This window comes from Melopsittacus undulatus, chromosome Z, assembly GCF_012275295.1.
Source record: "Melopsittacus undulatus isolate bMelUnd1 chromosome Z, bMelUnd1.mat.Z, whole genome shotgun sequence".
Classification (NCBI taxonomy): Eukaryota; Metazoa; Chordata; class Aves; order Psittaciformes; family Psittaculidae; genus Melopsittacus; species Melopsittacus undulatus.
The window spans coordinates 94,667,179-94,686,784 of NC_047557.1; the positions used below are offsets into that span (position 1 = coordinate 94,667,179).

The 19,606-nt window shown below is 35.5% G+C and overlaps 1 protein-coding gene across 2 annotated transcripts in view; it reads left to right on the plus strand.

The window, feature by feature from the left end:
• CDH8 (cadherin 8) overlaps positions 1 to 19,606 on the plus strand; it is a 153,521-nt gene that overhangs the window by 54,645 nt on the left and 79,270 nt on the right. For both annotated transcript variants that reach the window (XM_005152164.3, XM_031051747.2), the window contains one exon: positions 4,388 to 4,682. In XM_005152164.3, the coding sequence (XP_005152221.1) occupies positions 4,388 to 4,682 (295 nt within the window). The remainder of the gene's footprint in view (positions 1 to 4,387; positions 4,683 to 19,606) is intronic.

Below are 19,606 nucleotides of genomic sequence, written 5' to 3' on the forward strand. Positions count from 1 at the left end.
TCCTCTTGTGAATTATTGATATATTTATGCTTTTTTACTAATACGAGGAAACTGGGGGTTACAAAACCTCTATTTGGTGATGCATCTTGTATGGGCTACTGTGTATGAAGTTGCGCATCAACACCACACCTGGAGAGAACTGGAAGTGCCCCATCTTACTACAAAGGCTAGTCAAAAGCTTTCTGCTAATTTGGGGTAGGGAATAGGTGCATTATGTATTTTCCTGATGGTGAACACATGGCTTCAACATGAAATCGATTGTGCTGAGCAAGCTGTTGTTTTGACTACGTGGATTGGCCAAGTAGCTGACTGAGGGCAGATGAGACAGTTTCCACAGAAGAGACTTATAAATCTCCAATCTAGCTTGGAGCTTCCAGCCTTTGTCCTTACATTAAGTACTTTGCTGCCACGTACTTGTGAACCGCATACTTCTTAAGAAAATGTAGTTAAATATATTGTAAGTATCTATGGAATAGGAGAATTTAGTATAACATGCTTATGTATTTGTTCTTTTACTGCAAAGTAACACTTTTACATTACACAGAATATAGAGGCTCTTTGAATAAGTTTCATCTCCTCAATTTCTCTTGCATTGATTGTAATTATGCATATTTGTAATGTATGTACGTGGGAGACTATAAATATATGTTATTTATTTGAATAGCATGTTGGCAATAGTTTCAGATATGCATGCATTATTAGTGAAAATAACGTTAGTTTTGTGGAAGTACACTGTGTACTGTGTATGCTGTTACCATTCACTTGCTTCATTGATTATCATCTGTATTGTAACATAGAATGGCAAAAGAATTAATTATGATTAGAAACTGCAGTTTTCTGAGGGTTCATTTTGAATGAAGGTCATTTTTAGGAGCAGACCTGTGGTGAGGCTATATGGGAGACATTAGTTGGGTATTAATATAAGGCATCTGCATCACCATTAAAGCCAGGAGAGAATCCAAAACCTTTCCTGTTCCCATAAATTCAGGCACAAATTGTGTTGCATCTGCTACTTTAAGGGAGAGAGATGTGTGAATTCATAGTCCCACAGGCAACAAAGTGATGGAGGAAGAAGATTTCACTTCCTTTGAAGTCTGATTAACTGAATCTCACATAAAGAAAGTGAGTTTGACTCAATCTGAACCTGATCAGGTTTCCGGTAAACTTGCTTTTCTGTTTGTTTTGGGATGCTGTCTGGTAGTTGGACATAGGAGAGAGCTATAGATGTCTCCATTTTTAAACAGCAGTTCTTGCTACATTTCTCAGTACTGTTCTGAAAAATAAGAGCTTGGCCTTCAAGCACAGACTCAACAAATAAAGCTACAGGTGTGGAAAGCAGTTTCATATTTACAACATTTGTGAGGCTTTTTCAGCAGAAACTGATATTCATTTATCATATTCATTATGCCTCTCTATCATTCACCTAGACCCTATATAATTATGTGTTTAATGATCTTTAACCTTCACATGAACACAGCTTGCTGAAGCTTGACAATTGCTGTAAATTATCATTCACATCTGCTAGAAGAGAGGAAATACTACTTGGAAAAAAATACTGCGCTTTCTGGCTTAGAATTTCCCTTCAGGTCTGTAATTTAACTTTGTAAGTAGATGATGATTTAATCCTAAATCCAAACAATTAAATTATTTTGAAAAACTGGCTCTTTCATAGGTCATTTATTACAATATTTTTATAGTATAGTTTAAGAATTTCAAAACCTAGAAAGATGTTTTAATTGGTCAGCCTGAATGCTCACCATAGAAAGCACATGTGATTCTAGTAAATGCCATATTCTGGTTTGGGTGTTTTTTTGGTCTTCTTCTTATTATTATTTTTTTATTTTTAATTAAAAATGAAAACAATGTTTACTCTTTTTTCCTTTTCTTTTCCCACTCTAATTTTTAGGTTAAAAAACTGATCTGCTAATCATACTCAATTTCTCTGTTTCCACTTTAAGATTATAGAATGCTTCTAGATCTTCTACTTTTGTTTAGTGTTTCATCCCTCATTTTACAGTGTTTCAAATAGCAATATCTATTTATTTTGATGCAAAGGACTTTAACTTATTAGAGGAAACAATTAGTTGTAATTATAGAGTTTTTTTCATTACTATATTTTATTATATATTATAGAGCTTTTCTGGTGAACCAAGATGTTCTGAATTCCTTTGCTGAGTTGTGTGTGCCTAGACAGTGTTATAATATTATACCACTCTAATTCAGCTGTGAATACTGACAAAATCTTCATATTCAATATTAATAATGAATAGATTTTATTTATGGATCAAATAGACACTTAAAGTATAAACAATCTGTTTAAAATACAAACAGATTCTAGATTGATCTTGAGAGGCTCTGAGACCCTGAAAATAATTTTTTGTGTTCCTAATACCTACATTGAGTATAGTCGTGTTCCTGAGGACAATAATCTTTAAGGCAAAAAAAATCTATGGTAACGTACTAACATGTCTTATCAACTGGACAAAACTGCAGTACCAACCAACTGGAGAGTGCTGTTGACTTTAATTAACATAACATAAATTACGCTGATTGTTCTCAAGTGACAGCTGGTGGAAACTACAAGAAGAAAAATAGAGGTTTTGAAAAAGGCTCTGCAGTCACTTTATGTTTATGTGTATGTTCATGTAAGTTGTTTAGGGAGAGTGAACTGCATTGAGTCATTCATATTCACAGAGAGTTGAAGTGCTTTTAAAAAGTTGTTGAAACAGTGGTGTGGCAGTAGCTGGTGTGGTAATAATGTGTTGCCCAGCAAAACACAGAGGATGAAGTTACACCTCTTGCACTCAGTGGGAGTTCTGCTGCTACTGCAGAGGAGAGAATACAATGGTGACCCAAGTTTTGTATGTATAATAATCCAGATCAAATGGAAAATCAGACCTGACTGCCGTTGTCTGCTGCGCTCATTGCAACAATTCAAGATTCCATTTTTGTAAGGTGCTGTTACTGAGTTTTCTAAGCTTTTATTCCTAACAGCTAATTTGAAGATATAACTGTATGCGACCAATTATCTTCTGAAGAACCTGCAGAGCCTACTTGTGGAATGACATGAAAATCTACTTGTGGCTCAGCTGTAGCCAGTGTTACAAGACTTTTTTTCCACACCTATTTTAATATCCTAATGCAGGTTCTTATATCAAATGACAATGTTGTCCAGCCCTAGCAACCACTGCTATCAATTGAAGAGCAAAATGCATAACCAGCAACAATTTTTGTTGAGCTGTCTGCACAAAAATGAGCAAACAGGAATAAGTAGTAATAGTAGTTCCTGTAAGTCATGTTGCAGCTTGCTTAAGCAGGTTGATCGTATTTTCTTCAGCGTTATCTTTTGTGAGGCAGAAATAAATAATAATAAATGCAAATTAAATTTTTAATGATGTATTATTTACTTCTTACTGTTCATATTGTGTTTGATGTAATAGTAAATAGAATTTAAAGCATTATTACTGTATATTTATTGTCCAGTGGTTTTGAAAGTGTTGACACTAATATATATGGTCCACCAACTGGTGTGCTTGTTGGTGCAAATGAGAAATTTTTTATATAATCTGATATTTACTACTTGGCTCTGAGCCTATAAAAAAATCAGTAATAGCCCTTTGTCGTCAGTGTTCTTCAGTTCAGGCTCTTAAGTAACAAAAAAAAATCAGAGAAGAAATACCTACTTGTCCTGTCCTGTTTCCAATTATTATAATCCTATCTTCTTTTTTTGAAAAGTCAAGTTCAATCTAAATATATATTTTTTCTAATGAGTCATTGAGGAGAAAGGGAAGAGATATCTAAGGATTCTTCTTAGATTTCTGGAAACTTGCTATAGCAATACTTTCTTTCAGGGGAAATACTTTCATAGTAATGATCTTAGAACCTTTTAAGTTCTGCTAAGAGCTGAGTTAGGATGCAGTTCTAAATTTCTGTGAATGCTGTCTGTTACAGCATTTGCCTAGCTGTCAGTGTTCAACCATTTTCAATCACCTGAAAATAAGCTGAAAGCAATAACTAAAAATAAGAAACTAGACTAAAATATGTATTATTGTTAATACTTCATTCACCCTTTGATCTAACAGGTTTTGTGCTTGTTCATTTTGGCTGATAATAGTTTTGAAGACATTTACATTTTAGAACAGGGATTTAAAATATATATAACAGCTGCTTTTTAAATAGAAAGTCTAATTATGCCTATGATTACATTCACTTTTGATTAGTATGCATACAAATTCCCACTCTCCTTGTGTATTCAAGCTGCGATCTGGATCACTTGTGCTAAGATAAAAGTACAAAAGAAGAGCTTCAGAAAATATATGGTTAGACCAGTACAAAAATATATCAGGGTATAATTTTTGTCTCTAAAATGCTTTGTTTTCCTTTTTAGTTACACACAGACCTGGATCCTGGCAGCAGCAAAATCAAATATATTCTGTCAGGAGATGGAGCTGGAACAATCTTTGTGATCAATGACAAGACTGGAGACATTCATGCAATGAAAAGGCTTGACCGTGAGGAAAAAGCTGAATACACTCTAACAGCTCAAGCAGTCGACAGGGACACAAACCAACCTCTTGAGCCTCCCTCAGAATTCATTATTAAGGTTCAAGACATCAATGACAATGCCCCAGAGTTTGTTGATGGTCCATATCATGCCACAGTTCCAGAAATGTCTGTTGTAGGTATGTATGTCTAAACGTTGACTAACTTTGTTTACTCACAGTTTAAACTATGCCAGAATGTCATTGAGTTGTTGATGAATTTAGTAAGATATTTATTATGTTGTTAGCATTAATTTGCATATTTTCAAATGTCTTCATGGCCAAAGCTTTCATCTGCAGCATAATAGTAGAGTCCATTAGTAGTAAGAAAATGGCTAACAGATGTATTAATCTGTTTTTCTTTGTCCAACAACACTTTAATGGGCTAAATTTATATTCCTTTTGTAATGCTGTATTGTTATTGAGAAGGATTTATCAAGATTTGCTCCAACATGACACCCTAATCCTACTGATATTTTGTTGAGGTTTAATTATGTGTTTGTGTATTTTCATGCACTGTTGTAGCACTTGCTGTATGTTGACATTTTTTTCCTCTAAGTGCAACTGTAATCAGCCAGAAACATTGACATGAAAGATACTGTTAGACTCCAGAGTGGACTTAACCAATTAGCAGTAAGATTTACATAGAAGATGGAAGGTGAAAACAGAGAAAGCTGTGGGAAAAGATGGTGAAAAGAGAAATAAACTGGGTGAAAGCAGAGAAAAAGAAGGGAGTAGGAAATAATCTTAAATTTTATTTATACTTATTCAGTTTTCTGGTTTTGTGTGAATCTATTTCCTCATGGATTAATATAGTTTTGTTCTGAAATTGCAGATATATAAGTTTGTACTTAGAGAGGTACACATTTATGTACTGAGATCCTCAGTCCCTACTGACACATACGTGTTGAGTGCGGGTGTTCTTTAGCTGTCATTAAAGCAAAGGGGACGTAAACCCATCAAGCCAAAAGACTCAATTTCAGAGTAACACAAGAGTTCAATATAATCAAAGACAAAAAAATCTGGCCATGAAATGCAGTGTAAATTCTAATGTTTTCTAGTACTAGGTTGAGGATAATGTGCTTTTCAGCAAGTTGTTTGCATCTGTCAAAGCAAGATAATTGAAGGAGTGCCAGGGCACTTTGTAAAATAAAGCAGCACCCTATCAAAAAGTTTCAAAATCACCGTTCTGTCTTTTTAGTTAAAAACAGGAGGAATGGGAGGATCCAGAACCACTGTCTTTCACATTCGGTAGAATGAGTTGTACCAAGTAATTTTCAAATGTAGGCACAGTGTGCTGGCTACACAGTGATAACCAAAGCTTCAATTTTTATCATCACTTCTCCAAGAGATTTTTGTATCTTAGTTGCATTGAATTGCATGTGTTGAAACTGATATATGAATTTTCAAGCCTGCATGTCAGTTCTTTTACCAAAACATAGGCTTAATTTGTGAAGTCCCTTCTAATTATACAGCAGCAAAAGCATAATATGGACCTGCTTTCAGAAGATATTTCTGCCAAGCTCTAGGCAAGAAAATGGCTTAATTAAATAAAATAAATAAATTTCAAAAATGGGAATAGAAGGAGGAAGAAAAATTGAAGGCAGTTAATCCTTCTATGAATGGGACTTGTTTGGTATTCTAATAAGAAACAAAATGAAGATACTTGCAGATAAGAAAATATTGTTTCTGATCACAGAGGCTTTTTTAAAGATAATTTGTATCTGTATATGTGAACAATATTTATAATCCCTAGTAGAAACATGGCCCCTATCCAAGGAGGATTCACTCTAAAGAAGGTGAGGAAAAAACCAAACCCAAAATCTTTGACAGGAAACTAGACCAGATGAATAAACATCTAGTGAATGGGTGAGGTTTAAAAGATCTCATAAGAGCTTTTAATGAGAACAGGAGAATAAAAGGTAGAACATTCATGAAAGAGGGAAAGTGAAACAATTGAGAAAAGTGTTAGGGTGAAAGAGGAGGGGGAAAGTGTAAAGGAAAATCATGAGAAATTAATTAAAATGTAAAACTTTATCTGGGAAAACCTTATAGTAGAAGATTGTAGAAGAAGCAACCAACATCTGGACATAGATGTCAGTTTAGGGAACAGTGAAAGGGTCTGGCTTTCAGAGGATGCTCTTTCACCTGCTTTCTCTAGCGTGAAGGAGAGGGGTGAAGTAGTTGTTCACTGAACTGCCTCTGAAATAATGTATTTCCACACTTTTATGTATTCCTAAACTGCAGGAAAGAATTTGGTCCCAAATGGGTTTATTCTGACAATACAAATATAGGTAAAAATTTATTATGGATTACCATGGAGGTCTACCATTTATTTGCTTTATTACTGAAACTATGCAAGTTTTGCACATTTACCCTTTATGATCCCTGAACACTGCATGTTTGGGTTTTTTTATGTGACATTCTTAGGGGTTCATGTTTTCAAGCTATTTCTCTAAAGAAGCACAAACATACACTCATTTTGTTGGAAAAAAAAGCCTAATTCTCATCTGCCGCTTCAAAATTTAGTGTATGTTTGCCATTGCATAACACAAGTCATGAATACACAGTCCAGTCTGTAGCTTAATCCCTGATGGAACCAGATTTCAAGGCTGGAAGTTTGAAGATGAGAATGTAACACTTTCACTAATGTTGCTGTGGCTGTTTTCTTCTGCCTTCCTTTCTTAACTCACAGGTAGCACCACTGAGAGCTGTACTAAATGGTTGTCCATAGAGTATTTTATCTTTCTTGAAATTTTATTAAAATGACATTCAACTTCTCTACAGTGTTTATGAGAAAACTGTTTCCTTTCAGAGTTCAAGGATTTTTTTATTATTTTGATTTTTTGCCACACTGAGTATTTCACTTCTATTATCCACTTACTTAATTCCCCCTAAAGGTATCTCCACCCACTGCTAATTTCAGCCCTGATATTTCTACAACACAGTCATTACTAGGCAGTGTTCTTATTCAGGATAAAGCAAAATGCTGTTAAACCCCTTTCCTCAAAATGCAATTCTGACTCCTGAAACAGAAGAGGAACTCACATGCTCTATATATAGTACTTATGTAATGAGGATGCAGTACAAGGCATTTTATTTTTGGACCTCTGTGGAAAGCAATGCATAAAATACAGATGAACACATTAGCCTTTCATTGCTCTGTAACATAATGTTAAGGTTCTAACACAATGCAATTTTTCTACTAAGTGAAATAAATACTGGTCTTCCATTTCTTAGTAGAAGAGATGTATTATATGAACATCAGTGGTATTTTTGTGTATCTGTAACATGAATGCTACACAATGGGGGCTGTGAAAACTGAATGTACATTCAAGCTCTGTATGTGGTATGTATGAATGAATGTGTGTGTGCCAGTATATGAAATTATCACACATATAAGGCCACTGTTGAGCCTCTTTGAGTTTTATGCTATGTATCAGTCATATCTGGAAAATCCTGCTTCCCTAATAAAACAAAAGAATGGGATTAGCATGACTTTCCTCCCACTGTTTGGTGCAAAGACGATTAGTATTGCACTGTGTTAACTCCTGTAGGAATGATGCTCACTTTTCAGCTGTCTTTACCGCACACACACCCACACGCATACTGAATTCTGTGTATCGTCACTGTGTTCAGAGTTATTTTGAAATAATTTATTTCTCTCTTTGAGGAAAGAGAGGAGCACATTCAAGAAGTTTTGAGAACTAAATTGAATTCTCCCTTATTTCATCCTTGTGTTCTTTTATTATTTTTTACATAATTCCTATATAATCTACCATAGTAAGCCCTGTTCCTTAACTCCAAAATTATGAATTTGCTTGTGAGAGCTAATAGTGTATATGGAGAATATATTCTTTGCTGAAACTGAGCACTTTAATCTTTTAATTCTGATACTAGTTTTCTTAAGGAATTAAAGATCAAAAAGTGAAATCTGTGGAATCCCTTCATTTTAACAGTGTTTCATGTCACAAATAGGAAATAATTTAATTTGCCTGTAAATCTTGCTTAATTACTTTTAGATTTAAAGTGACACACTGGGAATAAAACACAGTTAAAAACTTTCAAAAAGAGATTCAGCTAAGCTTCTGGGAGGAAGCTTCTTTTTTCCTTCCTCCCATTTGTCTGTGAGCTCTGTATACATGCCTGCAGTGAAGACAGCGTATTATGTAAATGAATGAGCAATCTTAGAAGATCCACAAGGGTAATTGGAGCTGGTCCTGTAGCTTATTTAAAGAAAAGAAATCCAAACCACCATGCCACCTCCCTCGAGTATGTTCAATTTCTGTGTTGCCTTCTCAGATACACATAGATCCACGAATTCCCTGAAAGCATGCTGCAGAGGTTATAATGGGAGCAAAAGTGGATATTGTCTCCCTTAAGTTTCAGGATTTTTTTTCAGGAGAGAATGAGGAGTGAAATTTCTTGATTCTTTTCTTAGTGAAGCCAAGAATGTTTAGACAGCTAGTGACATGTTGAAAGACAGAAGATGACAGAAGTAGAGTGACAAATGTGTTGGTGAAATAAAAAAGGACACAGATGGAAAAAGAACAAAAGCCATAAGGGAAGAGAATTCTTTTATAGTTTGCCTGAATTAAGGTAAACAGACAAACTTTAATAATCTTGAAATATTAAGAATTTCCCTGACAGTCAAAAATCCATCTTAGAATACATACAGTGGAATTCAGTCTGCCATTGCTCTAGAAATGCTTTTGGCTTTAGCACTTGAAAATATTAATGATGTGAAAAAGTTTAGAATAGTATTTTTGTCCTTAAATGCTTCCATGAAAATTATTTATTGGGGGAAAAAGTTCTTTATTGGAAAGGATTTAGGCTCTCAGTTGAGTCAGAATATCAATTTCCAATTTTGGCAGAAGCACATATACTTCGCAGTGTTTTCCAAAGCTTGCCCTTGATTACACCACAGTAAATAAGAAATCATTCAATCTTTCTTTTTTTTTTTCCTCCCAGAAGCAGAACAGTTATTCAGTATGGCCATGTATAGTAGAAGCACACTGCGCACAGTGTAGCTTTTATTTCTAGTTCTCTCAAAGGTATCTTTTTCAAAGGTTCTTTTCCAGTTACAAATTGTTTGCAAAAGGACAAAATCTGCTGAATATGAAATGAACATGCAATGTCTCATATGAGTAGTGATAAAATAACTTGATAAATCATAAAGTTGCAATAAAAACCTGACCGGAAATGTTATCAAAATCAACCACACTGTCTTGCTGAGGCTTTTTTTCCTATGTATTCATTGATTTTTAAGACACTGAGCATGACTGTTAAATCAATGATAGTTTGTCACGAAATTGTAGAGTAAAAGGACTGTATTACTGGGGTCAACTACAAATTAGCCCAAATGAAAAATGTAAAGGGTGCAAAAGCTAAGGAAAAACCTAGCAGATGTTGTAAAATATGGCAACAATGTAGCAGCTATTAGAAAATGTGTATCTTCATGTTGTCTTGTTCTTCTACTTGTGCATAATCAAGTTCACTAACTGTGGTACTGAACAGTGTTTTACGTGAGAGATTTATTTAGTAAGTGTACATTCGTTTAAAATCTCCCGTACATTCTGCATGACAGAGACACAGTTCCAAAAGCAAAGTTGTAAGTAACCTTAAGTAATTCCTTAGGATATATTCAAAACCAAGACAATCTTCTCCTTAACTTGACTTGTTACTGAGCCTTGAAAAAACGTATTTCTGACTGTGTGCTATTATTGTTGTACTTTCCATTTCTCATGAGGTCTGGTTGAAAATGTCTTTAACTTTGTATATTGTTCTTAAGTGACCATTATGAGCTCTTGGACTACAGATAAAGTTATAATGTTACTCTTTAGAGGTTTATAATCTGACCTTTTGATTGCACAGACTTGTACTGTCCCATGTGTATGTAGCTAGTTCATTGTGACTTTACACAAAATTGTTAAAAACAGTGGGATTGCTTAAAACACTTTCTGCCAGTGGAAGCAAGTAGTTGAATGTTCAGGTTCTGAAGACACTGCCTGATTCCTAGAAATAAACCCTAAATCACCTGTGCAAAGTGTAGAGGTATTAGGGCGTAGTGTTTTCTTAGACACAAGCTGCCATTTTTCCTCTCCATTAACTGTCAACAATTTGTCACAAATTTTCCAATTTTTGCACACATGCATCCCCTTTGCACAAAGGAAAATAATGCAAATGGCACATAGCAAAGGTAAACTCCTCAGGAAAAAGCTGTTTGGATCAGAACTGAAGTCATAGTTCCTTACGGAGTTCATATAGAGGAATGCATCTTCATATGATGGGAGGAGGACAGACAGAGATAGCTGTATGTTGATCATATGAGGGCAAAACAGAGAAAATTTTGGCAGTCTTAGGTGCATGCTTCTCTATAAGGTGCATGCTTCTCTAGTTTCCGTGTAATCTACAAGAATCTGTGCTACTGTCATTTTTCCAGATGATTCTTGTCTTGTAGTAACAAACTTCTTGTTGCAGGTATTCTGCTTCTGAAATTCTTTGTGGTTGCTTTCTCTTGTACATATCAAACAGATCATCTAATTTCTGTTCTGTAACTACATGAAAATAAGTCTTTGACTCAGGTTTGCAAAACATTGTTTTTGATCGCAAGTTTAAATCTATTCTTGACAGGATTTTTCACAATTTTCCCAAATTTCTAATTAAAAAGGTGTTTCAAACAGTGGTAGGGTGTTTATTTTGCAGGCTTTAAAATCATGCTATTTCATTTTTCCAAACAGCTCGGATTGTGACATGAGCCCATTTGCTGGCCAGTCAATGATGCCTAACTGGAAAACAGACGAATGAGAGGAAGTAGACCAGTACAGTGACAGACTGAGTCTCTGTGAAATGCCACGGGACTGGAATGTACTCTCTCTTTTTCAGTTCTAGGAGATGTAGACAAGTTCTCACCACAAGGTGGGAACTTCTAGGTCAGAAAATTTCATTCAGTGTGTTAATATTTCACAGAAATTTTTAGTGGTAGAACTTACGTCACTCTGCTAAACACAAAAGTTTAGCTTTAGAACAATGGGGACCAATACTCCTTAAATTCTATTAATTCATATGGCCTGTGTAAGACATCTCTTTGATGGACAGACTTGACATTTCAGAAAATGAGATTCAGATCCGACTCAGAATACATTTTTTTTTTCTGGCACTGGTCATTCTGCACCCTGCCCCGAATTGGTAAGTCTGTCTTTGTTTAGTTGCTGAATCTGCAGCACTTAATGTTTCTTCATGAATACAGATAAGCAGTTGCCTGTGGAGCTGATGTGAAAGCCATATTGACATGAATCAGCCGGTAGAGTACTGCTGGGCAGCTGATTCAACTGTACCCTTTCCCTGGGGCTCAAATGGTTTCTGCTGCCATATGCTTGCTCCACAGTGGCCTGAGGGGGCAATATTTCAGAGTCTGTTTTTGCAACCTTTACAGTTGCTGGCATTGTAGACTTCACTTTACCAAACAAAGCAAGCAGAGGATCAAAGCTGCAAGATTATACCAGACGTTTTCTGCTTTCACAACAGAAAGTTATAAATGAAAGAGTTTCTGCAATAAACAGCTAGGGCTACTTTATGATTTATGTATATTTTTATGCAATATACCTGAGCATAACTTGAAACTTCCATTGAAATCGAAAAGCCCTACGGTACTGGGTTTTTTTCCTGCTTGGAAATATAGTCTACAGTGATCATCCAATTTTACTGTCTTTGCCTGGGGACCTCACAAAGTGAATGCAGATGAAATAGTCAATTGATTAGAAACAAGCAGTCTTTCAAAAAGTCCTGAACAAAGGCACAGCTATATTCCACATCTCTCACAAATATCAATTAATATTCTATAGTGAAGGTGATATTTGAAGGGAAAATAAAAAAAAACAACAAAGCAAAACAAAACAAAAGCATTAAAAGAAAACATAATTCTTTAAGCCAAACATAAAATATATTTTACCCTTCTACTATTGCCTGTAATGTTGCAGACTGTATTCTAATCCTAACAAACAGTCACCCAGGGGAATTTATAAAGGAATACCTGCAGGCTTTCTAATGGCACCATCTTATAAGTTGTAGCAAGAAAGAACTGCCAACCTTAAAACTGAAAAGTCAGTGTCCTTACTTATTAGAGTCACGCTAGCTAAATGCAAGCAGTAGGTAACATCAGCATGGGTAATTGCCAAAGAGTTATCTGTATCACTAGGTGTGAATATATATTTCTGATGTAAAACATTTTCTTTTCCAAAATATCATATTAAAAAGGCAGCATCAGAGTTCAAAAACAATTAATGTATGCACAAAAAATTGTAAAATATGCAGCTTATTAGATTTCACAGCCACACTTTCTACAGTCCTCATTATACAGCTGTAAAATGCTGAAGGCTGCCAGCTTGCTCCATTGTCTGTGGGTTGTACAGAAAGCATTCTTCTCCTATGCATAGCAAGCACCTTTCATACTTCTGCAGTTACACATTTGCATACAGTATATTTTTTCCCATTTCTCTCACATGAGAAAAAGTCCTTAAAATGATGCATGAGCAATCTAAAAACACTGTATGTTACACGTGGTAGGATGTTCAGCTGTTCAGAGATTTTGACTAACACACATAGTGCATGTTATTAACATTTTTTAAAGATTTCATTAACTTTCTAAACTATTTACTCTAAAAATTGCATTAAAAAATACGAAACACTTGAAAGAAACAATTTGGATACCTCTTCTGCTTATGGACCTAATGACTCAGTATATTAGATGTATATGAAAAGATTACTTTCCTGGTGGAAACAGGAAAGAGTTTCTGGCATTCTCCCACATGGTACTAAATAATATATTGTAGCGGTTATTTCCTACTGTTGACCAAGCTTCTTCTGTTGAATTCTTTCAGATCCCTTTATTAAGCCAGATTTTTCTGGTGTTAAAACTTTTGGTTTAGACTATCAAGTCTTTGGGGGAGCATCTGCCATTTTCTGTAGGTCTGTAGAATACCGGATTCTGAAATTAGTTTTGCTATGCATTTCAGTGACATTATATATGACTACTTACATAAAACAAACAGTTAATGCTTTGTTGCTCTAAGCTTTTAGTTGTATAAAACTGAATATGAAATATATCAATTGTAGTTTATTTCAGAAAATATATTCAATTGACTATATAAGTGCACATAGCTGTATCTATGTATACATATATATATATATATGGAAATTCATGTAAATGAAAACAAAAGTCTCACAGGATTTGTACTTGTTCCACATGTTGGTGTGTCAGCTTACATACTTGAACTTCCTGGACTGTAGGTATTGCAGAGACCTCTTTTTCAGTCCATACACACAAGGAAGTAGTCATACAATTGAAGTTCAAGCATTCATGCTAGCTGTCTAGTTTAATTTGTATTCTTCTCTGGTCAACCAGGAAGGAAGGATCTCATGAGAAATGTCTTCCTCTCTTAGAGCACAAAGCTAGTGCAACTAGATACCGAACTTAGCCAGTTGAGCCTAAAACTGAGTTGTATAAATAACACTCTTTTCATTCTTCCTTACCTTAATCATCATAAACAAGATCATGACAGCATCACAGTATTTCACTACTTAGAGTCAAATAAATTACAGCTGCGAAAGACAAATTACTCCATTAGTTAATCTTCCTGTCTTTCTAGGGTTTTCCCTTAGAATACATTATCTAGCATCCTGTGCAATAGAGTGAGCTCTTCAGGGAGGAGGATTCTGTTATTTCCCTTGGGGACCTATTCCTCCTTGTACAATTTCTCATTGTAGGGAAGCTTTTGTTGTTTTTCTCTTTGCAGAAGATTAAAGGAAGTCTTGTATCTATGTATTTGTCCGGCCCTCATCACCCACAAATCAGTGTTACATCTGTAAAGTACACACATTCTTTTTTTCTCATTTCTCCCTCTGTGAGTGGCTGTACTCAGGTTTCTACTATATATACAGAATGAATACTGGCCTTCCTGTCTCTCTAGCATGTCAAGCATAAGTTGCCCATTTTTCCTTCAGTGAACTGTTCTGGCCCATATTCTTGTCATCTGCATTTGCCATTCCTGGTGCTCATCTCTTGGAGTCCTTGAGGACTTGCATTGTAAGACCTGATCCACCTGTTGGTCTTTTAGAGCAATAAATTAACTATTAATAATAATAAAAATACATTCGAGTACTGATGCAGAAGGCAGGAGTGAAATAAGGTATGATCTGCAAAAAAACCTCAAGCACTTATGCTACATATCCACATATATATGTGTGTATATTTGCATAGACAGCAAGCTATGCAATTTACAATACCAGTGATAATATTTTATGTGTGTATTTTGCATATGATAACAAGTTCTGATGTGCATTACACAGATTTCTATTCCACATACATTTTCTTTATTTGGTGAAATCTCTAATTCATAGATCTTGTGTTTGGAAATGGTATCATATAGAATAATACAGGGTGATAAGACTTAAAACTACGTTTTGTATTAAAAGAAAAAAGAACAATGAAAAACAAATAAGAATAAGTTTCTTCAGCTTTGAGGCAGTAATAATTTACATGTCAAGAAGTTATGCAGGTTTTTATGAGATTATTGCAGTTTTATTCAATAAAAAATTGTTACCATGACAACTGTCATGCTACCTGTGAGATTATAGCAAAGAAGGACATAGAAGAAAAGACTTCATTTTGGAAAGAATGCTTATCTGACCTGCTGAATAGAAACAATGCTTTGCTTTGACCACTGCTGACTGCACAGCTACTATCAACCAAACTCAAAATCCAGCTAGAGATTTTGAAGCACAGTGATCCTCTTAGAAAAACAAAACAGTTGGTAAATAATGGTAGGTCTTTTTTTATGCAAATGTACCCTTAATGCCCTGTCACATTGGTAATCAGATCTTCTGAATGAAACAGAGATTTCAGCCTGTCAGGATTTAGGAAGAGTAGAAGACTGAGTGAAGGAGATCAAAAAGGGTACCATAGAAGCAAAAAATGCTTCCCAGATGTTCCCAGGAAAATAAGAACACATAGTCCCACTAGGTTGCATTATGGTCACATTTTTTATTTTTACCAGCCATTACAACCTTCAACAAAATGGGTGCTTCATTGAATATGGATTGATGTAAATTTCTAGCACCAACTGTGTGTTACCTTCTCTAGAACATACAAGGTGGTTTTGTTTTGTTTTTTTTCCCTGTACAAACATTTCACTGCTACACCAAAAAATTTGCTTTCCTATTCCTTGTGATGGCATACATATTTTTCTTTCTGACTAATGTGCAGAATCTGTACCTGACTTGCACATAAAAATACAGGCAAAACAACAGAAGAGAATTAGCTGAGCACACACATCTTATTTTTATGATGGCTTTTAATCTTAGTTTGCCAGCAAACAGAGGCTTTCTTACCTAACCATATAAAAATACTTCTATTGTTAATTGCATTTCTGATTGCTAGCCTGTTGCAAAGAGAAACTATGAAACCTGACACTAACAGTAAAACAATCAGCAATGGTTAATGGCTAAATCACATTAGAAGTGTTCATTAATTAAAATCTGTTGAATCTCTTTGCGCTCTGTATTTAATCGCAGGGTTATTAGCATTGCAAAAGTAAACCTCAGAAAGAAATGCAGGAAGTTTTTCAATTGAACATCTTAAAATTTGCTTCATCTCTTAAAGAAACGGGTTTGTTTCATATAAGGCAATATTAGGTACATAAAGTAAAAAAGAAACAGTGATTATATTGTTGGGCCAGATTATATAAACCTGCTATATTATTGTAATTAGGACAACAGTGACTTGGCCTATAATAGTGTCTTTCTTGTAAAAATGGCACCATTTCAAATTTATACTCTCTAGCTAAATGAGTTTGTTGTAGCATTGACAAAGAAACAAATGCAAGCCAAATGCAGTCAAAATTAAACACAAACAGAAGCTGTAGTTGTTTGTTTGCTGGGTAGAACCCAGAATGTTGTTTTTCAAAGAGCATTTACTTAATGAATGCTTTTCCCTGCATTCTTACTGTTTTTTCAATGCAAAAATTTTATCTTTAAAACTTTAAGCACATTATGCATGTAAAAATATTTATGTGCATGTAGTTTATAAATGCAGTGTGTGTAGTGGAGTAAAATCCTACTTAAATATTGATAATCCAAAACTCTAGACCAGGGCACAGAGAATTCTGCTGTGTTTGGGAGATTGCCTAAGTAACAGCCATGGTGGCTGTGAGTTTCTTTTTTCTGCATTCTTTTTCACCCTCAGGAATCTCCTCAGTTCTCCAAATCTTTCATTCCTGATTAGTTGAAAAGGGTTCTGTCACTTGTATAGGTGGAATAGGTTGCTACTTCTTCCAGACACTTAACATCCTGCAGTGGAAGCAGAGCAGCACTGGTGCAGCAATATCATCTGCAGGTGCAGAGGGGACAGAGTTTGCTTCTTTATATACTTCTTATTGCCAGTGTGGACATATTATTGTGGCACATTTCACCACAAAGATTTGATTCAAGGCATAAAACCAGAAAAAAAAACCCAACAAATTAAAGATGATAAAATTTAAACTATGTAAAAGCTTAACTAATTTCAGTAGTGGAAGTAATTTCTGTAATTTCTGTTTTGTGGTTGTTTGCATCTTTCATAAACAATTTTAGTCGATAAGATAGTTGAGAGCAAATTACGGAATTTGACAGACCTTCTCAGACCTGTGTTAGGATGGTAGGAAATGAAGTGCTGAGTGGCAGAGACTGGAAGTGTAAGAAATTGATTTCTGGGAGCTGGGAGAGTATTTTATTTTTCTGTTCCGTTCATTACTTTTATTAGGTGAGATTACAGTCACACTTCAAGTGACCTGTAAGGGAAAGAAAAAGAAGGGTATGCCATTTCCCCCTTTTTTGTATATAAACAGGGAACTGGAATCCTGACTATCACATATGTATTTTTAATGTATGTATAAATTTCAGATAAATTGGGTCCTCAAAAAGTGGTATTTTTTATCACCAGAAAAAAAGTCTTGAGAGCTGAGCATCAGGATTGGAAGCAGTGTTAAACACTGATTGACTCTTTTTATTAAGGTGTTTTCAACTTTAAAAGTCTTCAGTAATTCTCAAGTGAAATAAGAAAAGAATAGACTTTATATATCAAATCTTTCTAAATAAGCAATGTAATTATTTCTGAAGTCCTTTGAAATGAGATCCAGCTAGGCAAATCAAACAAAATCTCAAAGAAGTCAACAGTTTCACTTCTTTATTTTCCTGTATGTATAAACTATATAATGGAAACAAAATGGAACAGTCTAGATGAAATACTCTTCCAAAAATTTTCACTGATCTGTGATGAGTCTTACCTTACAGCCCTGTCCAGTTGTATGATGTTCTGTGCAAACCTCTTCTCTCTTAAGAATATTGCAAAACGAAAGTGAAACCTAGTACATCACCTGCTGTTTGAGGTGTACTAGTTGAAGAAACCATTGACCTCTACACCAATATTTGGTATCACACATGGGACAGCAGTTGTGAACTGCAGGATATGTCCTACTGGGATGGTGGAGCCAGAGCCTGAATTCTGTCAGAGGGGAGATATGGGTTGGCTAGGACATTGTTTTGCCTAGGGACAACAAAATAGAGGACTTATAACCGGTGTATGAGTTACAGAACGTGAACCAACAAAACTTAAGTATGTAAGACAGTTCTAGTAGCTGCATCTCTTCATGCTTTGTAGTTACTGTGGGCAAGCTACAAAGGGTCCTTTTGTACTTCTGTTCCTGCAACAACGAAACTCAAGCTTCCTGCATACTTCCTTATCATTGTTCCCAATTTCAATTATTCTCTGTAGCCTACGCTATGGCCTCTGAGTGTGCTCCATGATTGCTTCCCTGTTACTGTTTTTATTCTCTTATATGTGCAGGAGGTTACTCATGATATCATCTATAGGCTGAGGCTGTTGTACTTGCTGCAAGGCTGGTGTCCTCATTTGTGTTATCTACCCCCTTTATCACTTTCACTCAAAGCCACCAGGCATTGTCTGTTAGTGTCTGCGTGCACAACAAAATTTGTAATTGGTTCGAAAACAAATTTCTGGTTTAGTTCCTTACAAACTAACCATCAAGTTGAGGATAAAGTCCATTTCCCATGCCTCATGACCGGTTAAGGATTATTATATGAAAGGTTAGGTATAAGACCACCTTTCAACATAAAAAAGAGTTAAGCTTCAAACCCTACATTTATGTGTTAATAAGAACAGTCTCAGCAAGCATCTGTCAAAGATAAATGCAGCATAATATTCTTCAGAATTGCATTCCTCTTCAACACAGTAACCATCAGCTGCAGGTTGTGTGGATTCTTCTGGACCCTGCTGATCAGCAGGAGAGATGTTGGTGAGGCACTTCACTGCCAAATGGGGCCATGGTAGAGTTTGTGTGACAGCCAGTTGATCCCTTCATGGAGGTTTTTCCCATATAAGAATGGATAGATTTATGCCAATAGCCAAAATAAATGACCAGTACAAGTCACACAGATTTTTTTTTCTCTAGTGAGATGCATTTCTGCAACCCACATTACCTTTCCCTGGGAATTACCCCATTATTCCTATGCAGCAAACCTGCTACATCTTCCGACACTACAGAACACTCCTTAAGTGAGGTGATATCCATTCCTCTAGACATCACAGATCCTGCTAGCACCATATCTTCCTGTGATGTTTGATGTGGCAAGGTGAGAAAGCATGTCATGGAAGCTATTGGGTCATATGCAAATTATCTATAAATATACAAATATTCCTCTAAATAATTTGTATATACTATAATGCACAGAACTGCCCAAAGCCATGGCAGCAATGTGCCATACAAAGAAGAAAAGAAAGTGCAATGCAAGGACATGCCATCTCCCTTCCCCTTTAGTTTGCTCTTCCTACCCTGCAGTGACCTGTAGTTTGGATTGAGCAGCACAGTGCTAGAAGGAAAAGGAGACTATTTTTATTGGCATATACAGAAAGGGAGAAGGGGAGTATTTTGGTGGATGCTATGACTCTTTCCCTTTCTGAACATAACATAATTCAGCCCTTAATCTCTCTTCTATGGTTGCTTTCTCTCCCT